Genomic DNA, 19,336 nt, shown 5'->3' with positions numbered 1-19,336 from the left:
GTGTAACTCAGGTGAGGAAGAACGAGGATCAAGGTATTCCAATTTGGAAGATGAAGCAGGTGGAGACAAAACCTGATCTGGTGGTATCTCTATATCTGAGCATGGCGGGTCTGGTAAAGAACAGGGTGAGGAAAGGGGATATTTTTCAACACCAGACGAGATCAGAGATGGAGAAAGGGGATGAGATGAGGAGTTATGTTGGGAACTAGAAGAGGGAGAGCCTGGCATCTCACTTCTCTGGCTGCCAGGGTTCCTTCCTGATGGATCTGGAAGACTCTGCAATCAAGCAAACAATACAGACAGTCAGAAAATTGTTACTGTATTTAATCATTTGGTGGTTGTAGTCTTTGGGCCTCATGTCCTATACAGAAAAATCCCTTTGCTATAATTGTTGCCTTTGACTTACTTCTTCCATTTCAAACAATTCATTGGCCCGATCTGGACTCTTCTTTCTCTCTAAAAAAGAGTTGTCTGTCAGCGGGGGACCTTCTGTCAGGTTCCCAGGTCTGACTGCCCTCTCTTGGCCATTGAAAGAAACCATTCGAGGCTGGAGATGAGGGTTTAGAACAGCTCCTTCTCCGTCTGCCAGAGGACTCACATCCTCCAGAAGTTCAGACTTGACTCTTTCTAAGGGAACTTTCTTTTCTCCGAGGCTGGGTGGAGGTTGCAGTGACTCAGGCACAGTGTATTGAGCACAGGTGGAAGTAGGTGTGGATATTTCCTGGGTTTTAAGGTTGCGGGTTGGACAGAGTAATTTTTTTGATGCTCGTCTGAACAGAAGGCCGATGCGCCTCCTCCTCTCCCGGGCCTGAGGAGACAGGTGTTTTTCCAATGGTGCTCTTAGAGAAGAGGAGGATGACGACACCACCAAGGAACAGAATGTTGTCGTAACATGCTGGAGAATCTCAAGTTCTCTAAAACGATCTGAAAAAGAAAATTGGCTTAATACGATTAAACCCCATCATCCATGTATAACTTGCTGGAAGTTCTTTTCCACAGATAAAACTTAAACCTTGACTTACTGCTCACATCTGGGTTCTCCAGGTCCAGTCGATTCTTCTGGGCCTCCAAAAACACCTGGAGGCTTATGCCTCTCGCCTGAGACTGATAATTTATGAATCGAGCCGGAATGCGTCCAGACAGGTCAGGTTCGTCACGGCCGAAGCCCATCTCCAAGAGAAGCTCCTCTGGGTCATCCTTCCACAGGTTGAGTACATCCATCACACTGCCAGGAGAATGGCAATACAGCATTTCATGAAAGAGAGTACACCAGTCCTCTACATATCCAAAGCCTGATAAAGTGCTGAGCTTTATTTAGTTTATCTGGGATATTTTGGCTCCATATTTTTTACAAGGGACGAATCGTTCATTTTACTATCTATGGTACGAAATAATGGTCCTGGGTAGGGGTCAGAAAGTACTGAGTGAGTGACTAGAACACGTTTTTGTTTTTGCACCAAGAATTTAACAATAACAAAAGACAGAAGAACTCTAGTCTTATACAGTAGTTTAAACTTAATCTGACTTAATGACACTCAGTTAATACTCATAGATACTGCAAAGTGAAAGAATGTTAAAGTTCACACTGTAAGATCAAGAACCTTTTGGGTTATTGTTAATCTATAGATTATATATGAACCATAACCCCTTTAATGATGCACTAGAATACAAAGACTTGGTGAATTGTGGGTTGTTGTTTAATAATCAATTGTCTGACTTATAACTTACAGCCAATGGTAAGTAATTTGGAAACTAACCCATCCTGATGCAGTTTTCAAAATCAACTTGTCGTTGTTTTACTCTCCATGAACACAGAGAAACCAACTGTATAAACAGAGTGATTTTAGTGAAGCATTTGAGGTAAAGCAGACCTACAACACATGACAGAAAATAGTGCAGTTATACATAAAGGATAAGTTGTATACTCACGTTTTGCTCCCCATCATAACTCTGTCTTTTAAACTACAGCTGCTCTCTGATGATTGATATTCTCTGTGCAGTGGTGAAGTATTATAATAACTTACATCACATCCTTTCACAATCTATGCAAACCATGCTGTGTGCTGCACAGAGGGGAGATGAGGCTTATTTGCCAGGTAAATATGACTTGTCGGTATGTCCATCTGGTCAGAGGCTGTTACCATAGCATGAAACCAACAACACTCAATGAGACACCCTACATTAGTAGGTGACCTTTCAATAATATTTAAATTGCCCGCAAAACATGTATTCATTGAAAAACAATAGTCAAACGACACAAGATATAAAAATAAATTAGTAATATGTTCTTTTTAAGACTTTCTGTGAAGCTCACGTCTACAACACATTACAGGACAGTGACTGAAGTGTGGTCTAATTACTCATTTTGCATAAGTTTATCAGATCTTCAACAGGCAGTTGGTTTTTGAAACCACATTATGCTTAATGTCTTTATGACAGCTGCTGTTGCTCTCTCTCTCTCTCTCTCAATTGAGAGGCCGCCTGAGACAATGTCTTGTCTGTATTTTCAGCTCTTGAAGCAAAATACTTTTAATCTCTATCTACACATGTATAGATTTGTCTTCACTGTTACACATATAAATACACTTTCAAATCTGAATACATATTCTAATATGTAAATCCATACTCCCTGCTGAAGGAGGAGGAGTGGACAGAGGCAAAAGAGCAATTTGCCATTCCCATGGTTTCCTCTGCCAACATTTGCATACTGTTAGAACAAGATCGGCCCAGGGCAGGATTTATAATAGTCGACCACATGCATAAAAGACTTTAATTGTTTAATGTAAATTTATACAACACAGAACCAAGTAATATGAATCTTTTGTTAAAGACAATTGATTTAGCAGATTTAACTATATCTGACTGTGCAGCAGCCACTCTATGTGCATGATACCTACTGTACTTCTGCATTTGACTTATTCACTTATAACTTCAGTCACATAAAGTCAATGGATTTCATTTCTACTCCAGTTGTTTTTAAAGGAAGCTGATCATGTTCACGGCTTTACTCGTCAACTCATTCCACTCCATCTAAAAGCTGGAAACACCACTACAGAAGTGCCCTGAGCCAAACACACATCGTACTCACCATCATGCAGCAGCAAATCCCAAGATCATTATGACACAGTAAGAGAAAAGCAACTAAATTCATCAGAGACGATTCCCAGTGGTTTGTACCTTCAGCTTCCCTCAGCAGCCGATACTTTGCATTTCCCCAGCAAACACAGGTCGAATTTCATTAAGAGGAGGGACAGAGGCCAAAGGCACATACCACCCTCATCTGATGCCTCTCTGATTTGGGTCCTGCCAATAGACACTCAGTCTCAATCATGATGCCCCCCCCCCCGTTTAATAGCATCAAATAACAAATTAAAACCAAACCCAATGGGAGAGTTAATACTTTAACAAACAATTGTGATAAGAACTTCCTGAAATGACTCTAAATTATTATTTCAAGTGAACTTTTGACTTGTTTGGTCCATGTCCCATCCACTAACATGGAGGAGGCCAGATATACACTGCAGCCAGCCACCAGGGAGTGACGGAGTCACTTTGGGTCCACTTTTGGGGAGCTGTAAAGTCGCCCATCTTAACATACACTCTATGCTCCAAACTAGTGAATTAAATCAAATGACAAGCTGCTGTACAAAAAAATCTTTACTTTTATTGTATAACAGAAAAACACTTAAACAAAACCCTTAAACATTTACTAAACCAATTTTTTTTTACAAGTTTAGTCGTGTGTAACAGATGTTCAGCTGAACTAATAATTACACACAACCTCCTAGTCTGTTGCATCATCTCGTCTCAACAGTTTATTTAGAATTGTGTTCAGTCTATTTGCCCTTCTTAAATTTGCCTGGTGTGGCTCCAGTCTTCTGCTTTTTCTTCGCCGATCCTTTAACCTCAGGTTCCTGAGTGAGAAAAAAATCAAAATGAGTTCAACATTCAGAAAATAACTGAAAATGTGCAACAGCAACTCAAAGTAAATGAAAAGATACGCCAGCATCAAAATATAGCAGCTTATTTAATCGCTACGTAACTTTGTCTTCACGGTAAAAGAGGAAAAAGACAGATGAGGGATAACAAATTAACAAACTACTCTAAAGAGGGTTAATTGGGTTAACATCATTAATATCATTTAGTTTGGAAACACTAATGTAATTTTCAATAAGGTACCTTTCGCTTGGAGGACAGAGATCCAGTGACCGAGAAGAAAGAGTCCAACCGTCCTTGTGTGCTGCCCTGTCGACTCTTTTGGATCTTCTTATAGCCGTTACGAATCCTGTCCTCACTAGAAACAGATAAACATAAATAAATGGCTGAATGCATAAAAAGCTGTATCTCATCCTTTATACGATGTCATTTTCAAAGGAAGTTCCCTTCAATGTTTTAAAGGCAGGATGTAAAGAATGTGAGGACACAATATATTATCATCATCGTTAACAATCAACAAGACAACTTACAACTAAGAATATAAATTGGCTCCAAATAACAATTTACAATAAACCGTCGCTTGAAATTCATCATGAGATCCAATACTCTATAGACACAACTTTTGAAATCAGTACTACTTCAAAAGGTTGTATCAAAGTATCAAGCTGTGTATTTACGTGGTCAACAGTGCAGTCTACTGGTCAAATGATGCACAACATGCAGCATGTGCTGACTCACCTGAACTGTTTCTCAGCACACATAAACTGGACCAGTTCTTCCTCATCAGGCTCGACCCACTTCAAATCCACTTTGGAACAATCCACCACCTCAGGGTCTAAAAACAAACCCCTGGCCTCTTTGAACAGCCAGTCCTCTGGAGCTGGGTGCTTCTGCACGGAGGCAAACGAGACACAAACACAGCATCAGAACCAAAGCTCCTCTTTCCTGGAGCTGAAACGACAGGATCGTAGCAAACATCCACTCACGCTGGTGTCAATGTTTTCCAGGATCTCCTCGATGGAGCCGTGCTGTCTGATCAGGTCGATGGCCCTCTTGGGGCCGATCCCCTTGATGGTGCCACAGTAGTCACAGCCCAGCAGAATACACAGGTCTATGAACTAGGATGAAAAACAGAGAGAAGAGGTTGCTTAATATCACTCCTGGTGTTGCTTGCACTTTCACAGCACATACTGTTGTAATTGAAAAGAGGTTACCGGTTCTGTGATTAGTATGTTGCGATGCAATTAGTATTGCATGTAATGATATAATAAAATGTGTTTTTTTCCATTTTATCCCAGATGAAAAATTACTCTGTATTACTAAGAATAATGATGCACATTTACTTTAAGTCAGAAAAAAACGAACCTGTTCATTGGTCAGGCCGATGTCTTGCAGGATTCGACTGAAGTGGAATTCTTGAATAGGAAGTTTCCTGAAACACATAAAAAAAGAAATATTTAATCAGTTCACAGTTTTACTGGAGATTTAATGACTACTTGTGTTGTCGCCTTGAGCATAATGTCCACTCATCCAAATTAATGCAGCTAAACTCAAATGATTTAATGAGAAGACATAAATGTCAGGTGCCTACTGGCTTATGATAAAATAAAGCAAATTTGCCATCATCAAAGTTTTTCTTTACAACTTGTTGCTACTCAACATTATGGTTTTATGACTGTAGAGTTTATCTTGGCTTACACAGAGCAAGAAGGATAACATTCAAATGACATTTTAGAAAGTTACAGTGTTACATTCAATTTTATTCTGTTTTAATGGGATGTCTGCATCCACGACACCAAAATTATTTTGCCAACAAAACAATTAGAAATAATACAATCCTATTGGACTGATGTCAAATTTATGGAAGTATACACCTAAAGTTGCCAAAACCAAACCAAGTGAAAACATCAAGTAATCTCCAAACATCTTAGTGCTTCAGCTAACAAATAATATAGTGTTTCATTACCTTGCTTCACTGGCGGTGAGGTGTCTGAGCAGGACATTTGTGCCAAAGGTCAGACTGTCCATGTCTTCTGTTGCTGTGGCAAACACCTTCCCTGCTTTCACCAGAGCAGCACAGCTGGCCTCTGCCTCGCACGGAGCCTGAAATACAATTCAATTTCTCAATATTATTGACTTACAGTGGATTTACAGATGTGATGAGGATGTCTCTATTCTAGTCACAAGTCTAGTGACAGTCTACAACAGTCTTGATCTTACCTCGATGTAGGGAACCCCCATCAGGGTGAGCAGCTTCTTGCAATCTTCATTATGCTGTTTGGTGACTTTTACCAGACGTTTAGAGAATTTGTCAATATTCTCTTGTTCCCCTGGGTAGAGAAAAAAACAGACAGTTTATTATAAAACCAAACTCATGAACCTTGACTCTTAAGTAGATAAAGCTGATATAAGGTAAATCCCACTTTTTACTATTGCCAATTTGCTAAAAGAATAAACAGAGTAGGGCCACAAATGACTCTTTTTTTAAGTGTGAAAATAATGAATTATACCCATTTCCTGAGCTTGAGTGAGCAACTTCTCGGCTTCTGCCCTCCTCTCGCCTCTCTTCTCCAGCTGGGGTTGAGGAGTAAGAGAAAGAGGTAGGTTAGACAATATATAACATCATTAATCATTGTAAATAGGAGGTTGAGAGCAAATGTAAGTGTCTGTAAGATGTTGCCTGTTTTTGACAGTTTAGACTAACATGATTGTTAAACATGATAAAGAGGAGAATTTTCAGAAGCTTAACTTTAATCTCACGAAACATTGATACAACCACATGGTTTGACTCGTAGGTCAAACCATGTGGTGCAGTGAAAGTTCACTCAGGTTGCCACTTTTACAAGGGAAAAGCACCAGAGGAAGCCAGAGCCCATACCAACCTCTGCTGACTTGAGCTGTGGAGGCTTGCCATCAAACACGTACACAGGTTTGATCCCATGTTCCAGCATGCGGATCGTCCGGTAGAACATTCCCATCAGATGGCTGAGGAGAGCAAACAGGAAGCAAGCATATCAGCATTGTGCCAAGACTTAAACTGCGTGAGTGTTCTGCTGGGACTCCTCTGTGTGAATTTTGGCCTGTATGTTGGGGACTGCACCTCGTCGTCTCTCCATCTTCGTTCTGCAGAACGTTTCCGTCCTGACGCACAGCGATCAGGAACTGGTAGATGCACATGGATGCATCTATGGCAATTTTTCTGCCTGTAGAGGTTAAGAAAAACAATATTTTGAAAGCACATCAAGTACATACAATCCTGATTGAGGTCTTTCACGTATCTAATTGATATTAAAGATAAGATAAGCCTTACTTATCACTCGTTTAAGATATTCACTTGTTAGAGCAGTAAACACAGAAAATGAGGTAGACAACAGAGCATGTTTAAGTATAAAATAGAATAAAAATAGACAATAAAATTAAATAAGAAAATATTAAAAATATAGAGATATGGACATAATATATAACTTTCAGACAGAATATTACAAAGTATTGGCACAGGATGAGAAGCACTTTATAACATGGTATAATTTAATTGCACATCTTTGTCAAATATAATACACACACACACACACACACACACACATATATATATATATATATATACTATTGTAGGCATAGGCCAATATGTAAGCAGGTACATTATACAATAGTATAAGAAGATAGAAATTTAATTTACTTTATGTGGAATGCATATATAGAATACTATATTGGTACATTTGAAAAGATAAAATGCACAAATTGATCTCCATAGTTTTAAGTAATGTCATGTGTTTACAAGAACAATAATACATTCAACTTGGTATTATTTAATCACAACTACTGAAGTGGTATCTACAGTTAAGCTGAGAGCTGCATTAGACAGATAGATATTGTGTGTGTAACCCTGTCGTACTCAGTTTAACTGTTTCTGCAACCACGAGAGATACAAAGTTAACAGTCGCAGCATCGTCGACGTGAATCAGAACTCGTACCGAAGTAGTTCTTGATTTCTTGTTCTTTGATGGCTCCGGGAGACTGGTCCGCGATCAGCTTGGCTAGCCCGTGTATTCCCATGGTGATCTGTCGTCTGAAATGATACGATCATTGTCCCCATGTCACATGTTTTCATCCTGAACACGCTTTTGATGGCCCGGGGGACCGGTGTGACACAGAGCTAGGTCGCTAACATCGCTGTAGAGTGAGGGAATGTTGCTAAACTGCAGCTAACAGAGGGGCTAAACATAAATAACACACATGCAATGGTTTGTTTGCTGTTAGCATTAGGTAGCCTCTGATATTTTACACTGTAAGTGTTAGACCAGGTTCAAAGAGAAGTGTTTAAGGTGGACTTACATGTTAGCTGCAGCACTGATGCTCCTTCAATCTCTGTGGCGCGAGGTCCTGCGTCTCTTTCGCGGGAAACCAAACAGCAGACATTACCTGTCAATCTGTCGAGCGGAGCGTCCCTGACAGAGCATGAGGAGCGCATCGATGGTGCAGGTGCGATCACACTGGTCTGACTTCGAACAAGGAAGTCCAGGAAGGGCCTCTGATTGGCTGGTGGAGGCTGAAGGATATCCGGTCAACACCGCTAAATGATCTTCGTCCAGGTCGCAGCTCCGATCTTTAAAATGACGTTTTTTTTCTGCGTCGTTAAATCACGAAATCTAACGAGATCCGTTTAAAATAGCCCACGAGAGGGGTGTGTCACTGGAATGAGAGTAGGCGGTAACATAGGAGGTGTGTTTTTGTCTTGTTCCCCCGCCCATTCCGGAAGACTTCAACCATCCGTCGTTATTTTTTATTTTCTGAGGTGACGTGGAGTCGAACCCCGTCTTCTCCTCCTTCAGGCTCATGTGTCAGTGAAAGTACTCGGTGTACCCGGATATGAACGGAACGGATGGAGGAGACCGCACCGGGGCTTTCCAGGATGTCCACCTGTAAATCTGCTCACTGAGCCCCAGTGTCGGCGCATACCGGAGCAGAGGGGAGAGAGTCGGGGCCTAGAGTCGAGAGGAGTCGGGCGGACAGACAGGTTTAGTCGGATCTGTGGCATCGGAGCTGACGTGACAACGCTCATAAACCGGTAGAGCATATTTTTGCTAAGCCCTTGTCTGCGGTAATATGAGGATTTGCGTGTGTCTTGTATTTAAACCAGACACTGCATGTAAATAATACTGCTGTGTTCCATATACATCCATGATGCGCTTCATTATAATCCAGCTTCCTTCTACTGAAGAAGTTAAAGTATAACCTACACAATGAGGAAGTGACCATCACTGCACTTTAGTGCAAATGGTTAAAACGCATGACTCCAATTGTTGTTGCTTTTTTTAGAAAATATTCAGCCCCCCCCCCCCCCCCTTTACTTTTACACAATTTATCTTGTCGCAGGTTTAATTAGAACTCTATAAAACTTTTCTGCCCAACAATCTGCACTCATCAACCATGAAGATACAATTAAAACATGTGTAAATGTATTAATAATCTAAAACAAATGACTGTCTTTGAGAAAAGTAATCAGACCCTTGACTCAGTACTTTATGAAAGCACAGTAGGCAGATCCTCTCCAGCTCCATCACATTGGATGGGAAGCATTGCTGAGTGTTTCTAATCATGTCTCACTACAGATTAAACTCTCTGGCTTTGGATGGAGCTGTTCCACCAAGCCAGTTCAGAGTCAGAGCAAAAATCTTGAACCGGTTCTTAGCATTTCGACAGCCAGAGAAACTGGTTTGACTCTGGCACCAACTCTTTGCTGGAGAAAGATCTGTGGATGATTGAGACCAGCCAAGATATTGCGACCAAGACTTAAAAAAAAAAAGTGAGCATGTGTCATCTGCCAAGATGGTTGAATATTTTTTTTTTAATGCTTTGTTTGCTTTAAACTGGCGCTTGTGTTCCTGGGAAATCAGAGTTGTAGAGATATTGATGTAGTGCACTGTGAATTAATGATGTGGCTCCGTGGTTGTGTGTGTGTGTGTGTGTGTGTGAGAGAGAGTGAGTGAGTGGTTATTTGGCTGCATTCTTCCTTCACTTGGTTCTGTGATGCAGACCCACAGCATAATGCCACCAACATGCCTCACTGTAGGGATGGTATGAGCCAAGTAATGAGCAGTGGCTGGTGTTTGCTGCAGCTTAGAGATCTCCTCATGCTCTGTTTTAAACTAACAGTTTTAAACTAACAGTTTAAAACAGAGCATACCGTTTTACAAACTCCAAGCAGGTTGTCATGTGCTTTTCACCCAAATTAGCCTCTGTCCAGCCACTCTACCTCAAACGCCTCGTTGTCAGAGGCCATCCTGAGACAATCATTCCTTCAGTGTGGCTGAGCAACCTTCTCCAGGAAGAGACCTGGTGGTTCCAAACCTCTTCCACTTCAGTTACTGAGACTGCTGTTCTCCTGGGAGACTCTTGGTGGCTGCCCTGGCTCTAAGAACAATCAGAAGGCCAAGTTGGGATGATACAGTGGAGCGTTATAAGAGGAGACAGTTTTTCATGACTCATGAGATAAGTGACGAGTCAGCTTTTCAACACTTGCCCCCTAAACTCAAGAGAGAGCTCACCCAAGTCATGCTGAAGTATGATGATGCACAGTGCAGCATAGAGAATATGATCAACTAGACTTTAATTGCATCACAACTACAATATACACTGTTTCATTCTTGTGATGTTCATGCTACTATGATGCAGCCTTTTTAAATACCTCATTTTATATACTACTATTTTTGAGACAGTGGGTTTTTCTTCACCAGGCTGGAGGAGTGGCCATGTAATGAAACTATGGTTTATAAGGTTCAAAATTGGGAGATGAAGTATTTTGACATGGTTGCCTGCAGACTGCTAATGCAGGGCTGTGTGGCTCTTAGGGCTGAGGAATCTTAAGCTGCTGTAGCATCATCATTCTATTTTCAAAGTAAAGTGTTGAATACATTTCATATTCAGGATACCACATTTATTTCAGATCCACTTTTTTGAAATTGATTTGAGCACATATCATAACTATAGATTGTGGATCCTCCCACAATGGTATCTCTGGGCAATACATACAATTCTTATCTATCTTGTGTAATTCCTGTCAAATAGTTCCTGGTGGTTTCACAGCGGTAGTTTTTCTCAATTTTCTGCTGCGTTCTTTGGAACATCGAGACACTGACTGATTTCTCTGTGACCTGACGTAAACGTTGTTGCGCATCGGAGCTAAACGGCACGGACACAAATAAGTTTCTCGACATGTTGAATGACGAACTGTCTCATCTCTGCTGCAGGGGGAATGCAGCGTGGAGTCGGACACCTGCCAGGTGGCTGCAAGAAAACAATGGGGCTGCACTGCATCTTGATCCTGTGCTTAGTCTCAAGCTGCATCGCGGGCTTCAAGCAGGGGGACAACGTGACTATCTTTGTCAACAAAGTGGGCCCTTACCATAACCCCCAAGAGACGTATCACTACTACACCCTGCCGGTCTGCAGGCCAGAGAAGGTCAGTCGGTTTCACAGTGTTCTGGACGGTTGTAACAAACAGAACAAATGTCAAATTGCATGTTATCAAACTTTGAATAATGTCATAACAGATATTTTTTCATTTAATGTGATTAACTTATGTTTACTTGTGGCCTGTGTTTGGCTGTTGGGAGATTACATCTGCCAACATTAAGAAGTCACTTTTCTCAAGATTTAATTCATGGGTGTTGATGATGGACACACATGAGCCCAACATTACAATAGTAATAACTTATTATCCACCACTATATGATATAATACTTCAACGAGGAGCGTTGTAGTGTGACTCTATTAATGCTGTTTTCACTGTCGTTCACACCCTGTGCTTTGTTGTAATGTTTCTCCCTCAGGTACACCACAAGTCCCTGAGTCTGGGAGAAGTGTTGGATGGTGACAGGATGGCAGAGTCTTTATATCACATCCGCTTCAGAGAGAATGTGGAGAAAAAGACTCTTTGTCAACTCACTCTTTCAGAGAAACAGGTATTTGTGTCTTTAGAACATTCTAATTAAAACCAAATGAAAACATCATAAATTAAGAAAAATATTAATCCTCTAGGAGCTGAGTCACAGATCAGTCAGTGGATGGTGGATGTTGACCATTTAATATACGTACTTTTTCAAATCCTGTCATTTTTTTAAATCATCACAAATCAATTCTTCAAATAAATGGATCCCTCTGCTAACAATCTACTTATAAAATATCAAGTGTTATATGATTAAAATGCTAAACCAGTGACTTTTATTTAAATATCTGAACTCCCTTATAGTGTTTGCTTGTATTGCTAACCTCACACAGGGTTATATTATCTCAGGAATTTGTATTGGTGTAAACATTTCTGTATGATCTAAAATAGATCCTGCAGGAAGGGGAGTTTGTAGCAGAGCAGGTTCTTCCTGTATGTGTTGTCGGCTAAGGGGCGGAACAGCAGCATCACTAATAAGTGAAGCTGACCGTATATGAATTCCTCTAATATTCTAATTACTTTTCATTTATTTAATCATAAGGGCATTTATCATTTATCAAAATTTCTGTAAATGTGCCAATGTTACCCATCTGGTTCATTTTCAACTGCAGTGCTTTGTCCTTATGTTTTTAAAAATCCAAATGCAAAAGAAAAAACACCATAAAAGACGACAATAGCATGAAGTGAGAGTTGACAAGACACAAGGCTTGGTTCTCCCTCTCAATGAACCTCTGGCTGGGTTCAGTGGTCTGGATCCAGGGGATAGAGTGGGTAGTTTAGGTTGTAATTGGACGCTGTCTGCTCTGTATCATTGATCATAAAGCATGTGTGTTCCACTGTGTATTTTCTGTGTGTTAGGTGGACCAGCTTCGAGAGGCCATCGAGGAGCTGTACTACTTTGAATTTGTCCTGGATGACATTCCAATCTGGGGTTTTGTGGGATACATTGAAGAGAGCGGCTTTCTGCCTCACAGCCACAAGGTAAACCTGTTGTGCCACTGATGGTTTGTGGGATATGTGGAGCGGACTGAAAGGCGTGAGAGTGATACTGTCGCTGATCCTGTCTCTCTGCCTCCAGGTGGGTTTGTGGACTCACCTCGACTTCAACATCGAGTACAACAGTGACTCTGTGATCTTCGCCAATGTCTCAGTAAAAGACGTCAAACCCGTTCCCCTGGAGGAGGGGGCGGGTGCAGCGGTAGGTGGCGTTGGTTTGGGCGGAGGCAGCCTGACCGTCACCCACACTTACAGCGTGCACTGGTTCGAGTCCCCACTGCCTCATGCGCGGAGAGCCGAGCGCCTCCGGGACTACTCATTCTTTCCCAAAACGCTGGAGATCCACTGGCTGTCCATCATCAACTCGCTGGTGCTGGTGGTGCTGCTGCTGGGCTTCGTCATCATCATCCTCATGCGGGTCCTCAAGAATGACTTTGCCAGGTCAGTTTGCAAAGCAGCTCCAAAAAAGTCAGTTCAGTTGGTTATGAATGGTCGAATGCATTTATGTGTATGATCTAAATTTTATACAGATACAACGTGGAGGAGGAGGGCGGCTGTGATGATCTGGACCAGGGAGACAACGGCTGGAAGATCATACACACTGATGTCTTCAGGTTTCCCCCTTACAAAAGCCTACTGTGTGCTGTGCTGGGAGTGGGGGCCCAGTTCCTTACCCTGGCCACGGGTGAGTACACAAACATAGCAACACACACACACACACACTGCTCTGTTAAATTCCAAAACAGTATCAGCACCACTATTGTTCTTTTTGAAAATTGAGCAGACTAGTTTTTACCCGTAGCAACCTTCTTTGTACTCAAGCCTGATAAAAGAATGCATGTACACACCTCAGATGCAAATGCCACCCTAATGTCGCTGCATCTTTCCAGGGATCATCATCATGGCACTGTTGGGAATGTTCAACGTACATCGCCACGGCGCCATCAACTCAGCAGCTATTGTCCTGTACGCTCTGACCAGCTGTGTGTCGGGCTATGTGTCTTGTAGCTTCTACACGCAGATCAATGGCCAGCGCTGGGTGTGGAACATCATCCTCACCTCGTCTCTCTTTTCTGGTGAGTCTGATGTGAAGGGTTTGTCACCATGTATCACTTTGGTTGCAAGAGCAGGGTTGAACTTGAACGTGTTCAGGTGCTTTATTCAATTGTATTTTAATTATTAAAAGCACTGATATGATGCGTCATTTTCATCCACACTAATATCAGCAGAATCATCTCAAAGAATTCAAAATGTCTGATTTTAAGTCACTTGATCCTTCAACCCCACAGCTCCTCTTTTCCTGACGTGGAGCATCGTGAACTCCATCCACTGGTGGAGCGGCTCCACTCAGGCTCTGCCGGCCTCCACTGTGTTCCTCCTGCTGGGTGCCTGGGTGCTGGTGGGCTTCCCCCTCACAATCATCGGAGGCATCGTGGGGAAGAACCGAGCCGGAAACTTCCAGGCACCCTGTCGCACTCGCAACATCGCCAGACAAATCCCCACACAGCCGTGGTACAAACACACAGCTGTGCACATGGCCATCGGCGGCTTCCTGCCGTTCAGGTGAGCCGGCGTCCAGTGTGAAGAACCAAGTGATGCTATAATGAAGGAGATCAGTGAACCTACTCCAAATTACATTAAATCAATGTGAACTATTTAAGTGGAAAGTTGGAGCTCATTATTACTTATGTTTGGCAGAAATTATCTGGATGAATGAGATTTTATGTTCCCTACAATTTTGGGAAAAGTACAGCTCTTTGAATTCAATTTTTCATCACACTATTGCTCCTTCAATTTTCCCTCAGCGCCATCTCAGTGGAGCTGTACTACATCTTCGCCACCGTGTGGGGCCGAGAGCACTACACCCTCTACGGCATCCTGCTGTGTGTCTACGCCATCCTCCTCTCGGTGGGCGCCTGCATCTCTGTGGCCCTCACCTACTTCCTGCTGTCGGGCGAGGACTACCGATGGTGGTGGCGGAGCGTGCTCAGCACAGGCTCCACCGGCCTCTTCATCTTCGTCTACTCCGTCTTCTACTACCACAACCGGTCGTCTATGAGTGGCCTGGTTCAGAGCACAGAGTTCTTTGGCTACTCTCTGCTCACGGCGTTCGTCTTCTCGCTGATGCTGGGCAGCGTTTCCTTCTGGGCCTCGCTGGCATTTATTCGATACATCTACCATAGCCTCAAGATGGACTAGACTTGAAATATGCTCACACGCACACGGCTCTAAACGAACATTTCCTCAAAGCACACACAGACAATCTTCATTCTCCTCTCTTCCTCTGTCACACCCAGAGAAACACTTGCCTGGTTAATAGGAGAAACAGGGGCCTTTTACCCTTGATTTGAACTGTAGGAGATATTGATATTATGGGATGGATGGATAAATAAAGGGAAAATCATCAGGAGGTGGTTGTGAAATTATTCAGTGAAATTCATCATTGAATGATGCAGCCTGGCATAATCCGCTCTGATGTACTTCATGGTACAAGTACTTGACTTAATTTTACCGCAATACAGAACTCATACTAGTTTACTTTCCATTTTCTAGCAGTACCCCCCACACACACTTATGATTACATCAGGCTATTCAAACATGAAAGACAAACACATTTTGCACTGGTGCTGTAGGTGCGTGGCTCTCCGGTGAAAAACATGAACGTTGCCTTGTAGATTTAAGAGCTGCTGCAGTATGTTGGTGATGGGAGCAATATTGTCATTGTACGTTTTGGTGACCATTGACTGATTTTTGTTTCTATTGTAAATATTGTCTTTTCAATAAAGTGCTTTATAATACAATAATACCAGCAAACAACTTCAGGCTGATTATTTTAACCCAGGACTTTTCAATGTGCTCTTGTAAGGATTTTTCCAATTCTACTTTTAGCCTTTTTTTAGCCAACTAGGGCTGGATGAACAATCAATTATTGGAATATAATATCAATATAACAATGGTTCAATAAATAGATTCGGTGCAAAACACATCTTAAAACTAAACTTTGCGTTGACTTGATATAATCCTTGACCATAAAGGAAGCACCAATTATCACAAGCCTACATTATGTAAGATTTAAATTCTACTCTGTTTATTACAAGAAGCATTTAGCATACAGAGTTTAGCGATGTCACAACAGATGTTAGCATTTAGCAACTAATGGCAAAGATGCCAGGCCATCTGTTCAGTTTATTCCACCAAAAATTAGAGAAAGAAAGATAGCATAACCCTATCATCATTGTGCTCATAACAAAAACACTCAGTGAAATGAAGACAAATGTTTCAGGTTGCTGGATTGAACGTGTATTTATAGAAAAAAAGTGTTGAAATGTGTACACGTCTGAGCTGTATCAGAACCTGCCCTTAAACCGTTCAAAAAAATATATATATAAAAAAAAAACTGTAATACAAGAATGTGTCCAAACTGGACCCATCGAGTATCACCAAGCGCAAAGAACACACCAACATACATTAAATAGTTGCATATAAAAATAAAACTCAGATAAAAACAGTAAAATACACTGATCAGGAGTATGAACAAGGAATATGTACACCCAGCCTGTCAAAACCAGCCCAGTCCTGCGAAATACATTCACGAAAGTTGAAGAGAAAGATGCAAACATAGCTGTCGGGTACCATTCAGAGAAAAGCTAATGTACATGCATGACTAGGCTGGTGTTTTGTACCATGAGTTTTGCACCACAAGTATTTCAAAGAGCTTCAGCTGTTGACAGACTCCTCGTCTTTGGTTTCGAAGCTCGTATTGTGTCCGGTGTTGATTGACGTGGATGCATTGTATGCATTGGGGTTGTATTCATAATGGTTGATGCCCGGCGGCATGGACCAGCCGGTTGTTTGGGGCCTGGTGGGCATTGAGTTCTGGGAAGAAGCGGTGGACCAGGAGGGGTAGCCAGCGGACCCTGGGGTGCCACCCATAGCAGCCAGGTAGAAGGCCAGGTTCTGTGGGGTCGCCTTCATCATGTGCTGGTTGTAATGCTCCTTGAGCTGGGACTGGGCCTCTCCCCGATACTGAAAATCACATCACGTGCGTTCAGTATCACAACTTCTCTGCTTTTTCTGATTTGAATCATATCAAAAGGTTTTCCTCAGACTTGGATAATTAACATGAGGATGTTCATGCACACAAACAAATTGTTCTGCTACAAATAACAGGAACTACTTACAGGTGGGATGTGTGGGGGAATGTTGTTGTACATGGTTCCGTGGACTGGGCCGTCCTTGTTGAGCGTGTAGCGCTCAGACACCCAGCTGGTGTCTTTCTGGTGCCTTTTCAGCTTCACCCTCCGGTTCTGAAACCAAGTCTTCACCTACAAAGCAGATGAAGAAGGTCGCAGCTGATCAGGAAGTGTACATTGATTTTTATGCATCTACGATCCAGTACATGTCATCATGATCAGGTCCACCTCACCTGTTGGTAAGTCAGGCCAGTCAGTTCTGCCAGATTCTTCATTTCGGCCGGGGTGAGGTACCTCTGAACCCTGAAGCGCTGGACCAGAGTATTCATCTGACTCTCTGAGAAGGCTGCCCGCACCTTTCCTTTAGGTTTGTTTACAGCAGGAGGGCTTGGTTTATCGGGGACAGCCAAGGGCACCTGTAGAGGGGCGATGTCGTCTGCAACCTCGTTCCCTGCCACAGCGAATGGATGAGGCTCCTCCACATGAGAGCTGGAAATGTCCTTGCTGGAAATGGGGCTCCTGTCGCGCACCTCACTTTCAAGATCTCCCTTTACCCAAGTAGCAGGGTCTGCTTGGGGCAAACCTCCTTCCCTGCTGCTGCTACTGCTTGAACTCCATGAGTCTGGGCAATGGGACAAAATATTGAGATGAGACGTTTGTTAGTTGGAGCGAGACTGTGCACAAAACTACAGAGCTGGTTGGGTGATTGACCCACAATTTTCGAGAGATCTTGGTAGGTGGCAAAATCAGACATGTTTTAGGAACTTCAATTTGGTGCAGTTTGGTTGGATTTGTCTGGCCTTGGTAGAATGTGTGTCTATTCTATTCTAGTTTTACACAAAACTAACTAACAAACTTCGGTCGGTTTTATTGCTTTGAATCTAACATATCTACAGTTTCAGATAGAGATTGGGCTTTCTCTGGTTTTGCTCCCCCGTGGCTGACATACCTGGTGAGGTGTGCGCCTCAGAGTCACTGGTGGAGTCGCTCCCGACCCGTCCGACTCCATCTGCCCGCGCGTCGTCGTACGCAGCCCGGTGCGGCCTTGCCAGGAGCAGGCGGCCCGCCTGGGCGTCACCGAGGTACACGACCCCGGAGCCCTGGTAGTGGTGGTGGCCGCTGGCTGCGTGCTGCTGCTGCTCCGGACTGCCCGGCGGTGACTCCTCCCGGGCTCTGGCGGTGGAGGTGTAGTAGGCCTGCGGCACCCCGGCGCTGTAGTTGCTCAGGTCGGTGACTCCGGCGTCGCTCCAGCAGCCCAGGTGGTTCCCGTGGTTCTGCTCGGGCCCGGGCTGGTACACGAGGCCGTAGGCATATGCATGGTACGAGGGGTTGTACTTGTAGCCGATCTGCGTCTTCCAGTCCGTCATGTTCTTTATTTTAGCGTCACGATGTGAACGATGGAGGATTGTTGCCAAGATCGCTTCAGATTCAAGCAACACAAAGCTGCGGGACCTTCCGGGCGAACACGCGCAGACCAACCAGAGGTTAAAGGTGACGCACTCACCTGGAGCGTGTTTATACAGGCGCGTGTGGGCGTACACAGGTAGAGAGGTGGGTGTATGATTATAACCAATCACACGGCGGCTGTGAGCCCATTTGATTGGCCACTCAAGTTCATACGATGGTTTCAAATGCTGTTACAAGTTTGTGGACAAAAAGGAAGAAAAGTTTTTAGACCAGATAAAAAATATCAACTATTTTAAATGTACCTTCTTATTTGTATCACTGGAGTGAGCTTAAACTATTTTTAAGAAACACTGGATACTGTATCTTGAGGCCCTGTGTTGAAGAGTGTTAAAAAATCTGATTCATATATACATTTTTACATTTATTTTGATAATTGACGACTTTGTTTTTATTGAACATGATGAACAACATGATCCAAGGAACTGGTGTCAAATGTATTAGTTCTGTCTCTACTATAGTACCTTCTTGTCATCAGTTTATACTGAATTCGATTTCATTTTTCATTTGGGTTTATTTTCCCATAATAATTTAATTCAATTGTCAACATTAACTGTGTTGTCAGCACACAGGCTCTAGTGTCTGTTAAATCCCTTAATGACATGATTAATTATGCTTTAATGAGATGTACTCTCCTAAACTAAAAGCATGAATAGTTTAAAAACCACTAAAAGTTATTGTAAACAATCCAACTTTTATTCTAAGGCAGTGTGAGCACTTATTTACGGGCTGTTTGATAAGAGGAAACATTTAGCCTCTAATTTAAAGATTTAAAACATTATTTGATGGTTTTATTTTTGCA

The 19,336-nt window shown here is 42.6% G+C and overlaps 3 protein-coding genes across 3 annotated transcripts; 1 reads left to right on the top strand and 2 right to left on the bottom strand.

Annotated features, from left to right (window-relative positions):
* Positions 1 to 3,642: 3,642 nt before the first annotated feature.
* Positions 3,643 to 8,467, bottom strand: fen1 (flap structure-specific endonuclease 1). Its single transcript, XM_069512785.1, has 12 exons — positions 8,269 to 8,467; positions 7,908 to 8,002; positions 7,037 to 7,139; positions 6,819 to 6,921; positions 6,447 to 6,510; positions 6,157 to 6,266; positions 5,903 to 6,039; positions 5,302 to 5,368; positions 4,923 to 5,054; positions 4,675 to 4,826; positions 4,180 to 4,294; positions 3,643 to 3,914 (listed from the first exon to the last, which is right to left on the bottom strand). Exons 2-12 carry the CDS (start codon positions 7,987 to 7,989, stop codon positions 3,837 to 3,839), a joined length of 1,143 nt encoding a protein of 380 aa, XP_069368886.1. The 5' UTR covers positions 7,990 to 8,002; positions 8,269 to 8,467; the 3' UTR covers positions 3,643 to 3,836.
* Positions 8,468 to 8,744: 277 nt separating this feature from the next.
* Positions 8,745 to 15,681, top strand: tm9sf1 (transmembrane 9 superfamily member 1). The gene is made up of 9 exons (XM_069512783.1): positions 8,745 to 9,001; positions 11,184 to 11,395; positions 11,766 to 11,897; positions 12,740 to 12,862; positions 12,960 to 13,318; positions 13,408 to 13,562; positions 13,768 to 13,953; positions 14,167 to 14,440; positions 14,683 to 15,681. The coding sequence occupies exons 2-9, from the start codon at positions 11,189 to 11,191 to the stop codon at positions 15,074 to 15,076; spliced, it is 1,830 nt and encodes a 609-aa protein (XP_069368884.1). The 5' UTR covers positions 8,745 to 9,001; positions 11,184 to 11,188; the 3' UTR covers positions 15,077 to 15,681.
* Positions 15,682 to 16,450: 769 nt separating this feature from the next.
* Positions 16,451 to 18,575, bottom strand: nanog (nanog homeobox). Its single transcript, XM_020087232.2, has 4 exons — positions 18,020 to 18,575; positions 17,304 to 17,692; positions 17,059 to 17,202; positions 16,451 to 16,903 (listed from the first exon to the last, which is right to left on the bottom strand). The coding sequence occupies exons 1-4, from the start codon at positions 18,435 to 18,437 to the stop codon at positions 16,595 to 16,597; spliced, it is 1,260 nt and encodes a 419-aa protein (XP_019942791.2). The 5' UTR covers positions 18,438 to 18,575; the 3' UTR covers positions 16,451 to 16,594.
* Positions 18,576 to 19,336: the final 761 nt, after the last annotated feature.

This window comes from Paralichthys olivaceus, chromosome 17, assembly GCF_024713975.1.
Source record: "Paralichthys olivaceus isolate ysfri-2021 chromosome 17, ASM2471397v2, whole genome shotgun sequence".
In the NCBI taxonomy this organism is placed as follows: domain Eukaryota; kingdom Metazoa; phylum Chordata; class Actinopteri; order Pleuronectiformes; family Paralichthyidae; genus Paralichthys; species Paralichthys olivaceus.
Note: the sequence above shows the minus strand (reverse complement) of the source record. Positions and strands in the feature narration are given on the sequence as shown.

Coding starts and splice junctions, on each gene's coding strand:
- fen1 (XM_069512785.1), bottom strand. CDS start 7,989: ATGGGAATACACGGGCTAGCCAAGCTGATCGCGGACCAGTCTCCCGGA. Junction 7,140..7,907: donor AGAAATCAAGAACTACTTCG/GTACGAGTTCTG, acceptor TAACCTCTACAG/GCAGAAAAATTGCCATAGAT. Junction 6,267..6,446: donor CACTCAAGCTCAGGAAATGG/GTATAATTCATT, acceptor TTCTCTACCCAG/GGGAACAAGAGAATATTGAC.
- tm9sf1 (XM_069512783.1), top strand. CDS start 11,189: ATGCAGCGTGGAGTCGGACACCTGCCAGGTGGCTGCAAGAAAACAATG. Junction 12,863..12,959: donor TTCTGCCTCACAGCCACAAG/GTAAACCTGTTG, acceptor CTCTGCCTCCAG/GTGGGTTTGTGGACTCACCT. Junction 14,441..14,682: donor GGCGGCTTCCTGCCGTTCAG/GTGAGCCGGCGT, acceptor ATTTTCCCTCAG/CGCCATCTCAGTGGAGCTGT.
- nanog (XM_020087232.2), bottom strand. CDS start 18,437: ATGACGGACTGGAAGACGCAGATCGGCTACAAGTACAACCCCTCGTAC. Junction 17,693..18,019: donor TGAGGCGCACACCTCACCAG/GTATGTCAGCCA, acceptor CCCATTGCCCAG/ACTCATGGAGTTCAAGCAGT. Junction 16,904..17,058: donor TTCCCCCACACATCCCACCT/GTAAGTAGTTCC, acceptor TGTGATTTTCAG/TATCGGGGAGAGGCCCAGTC.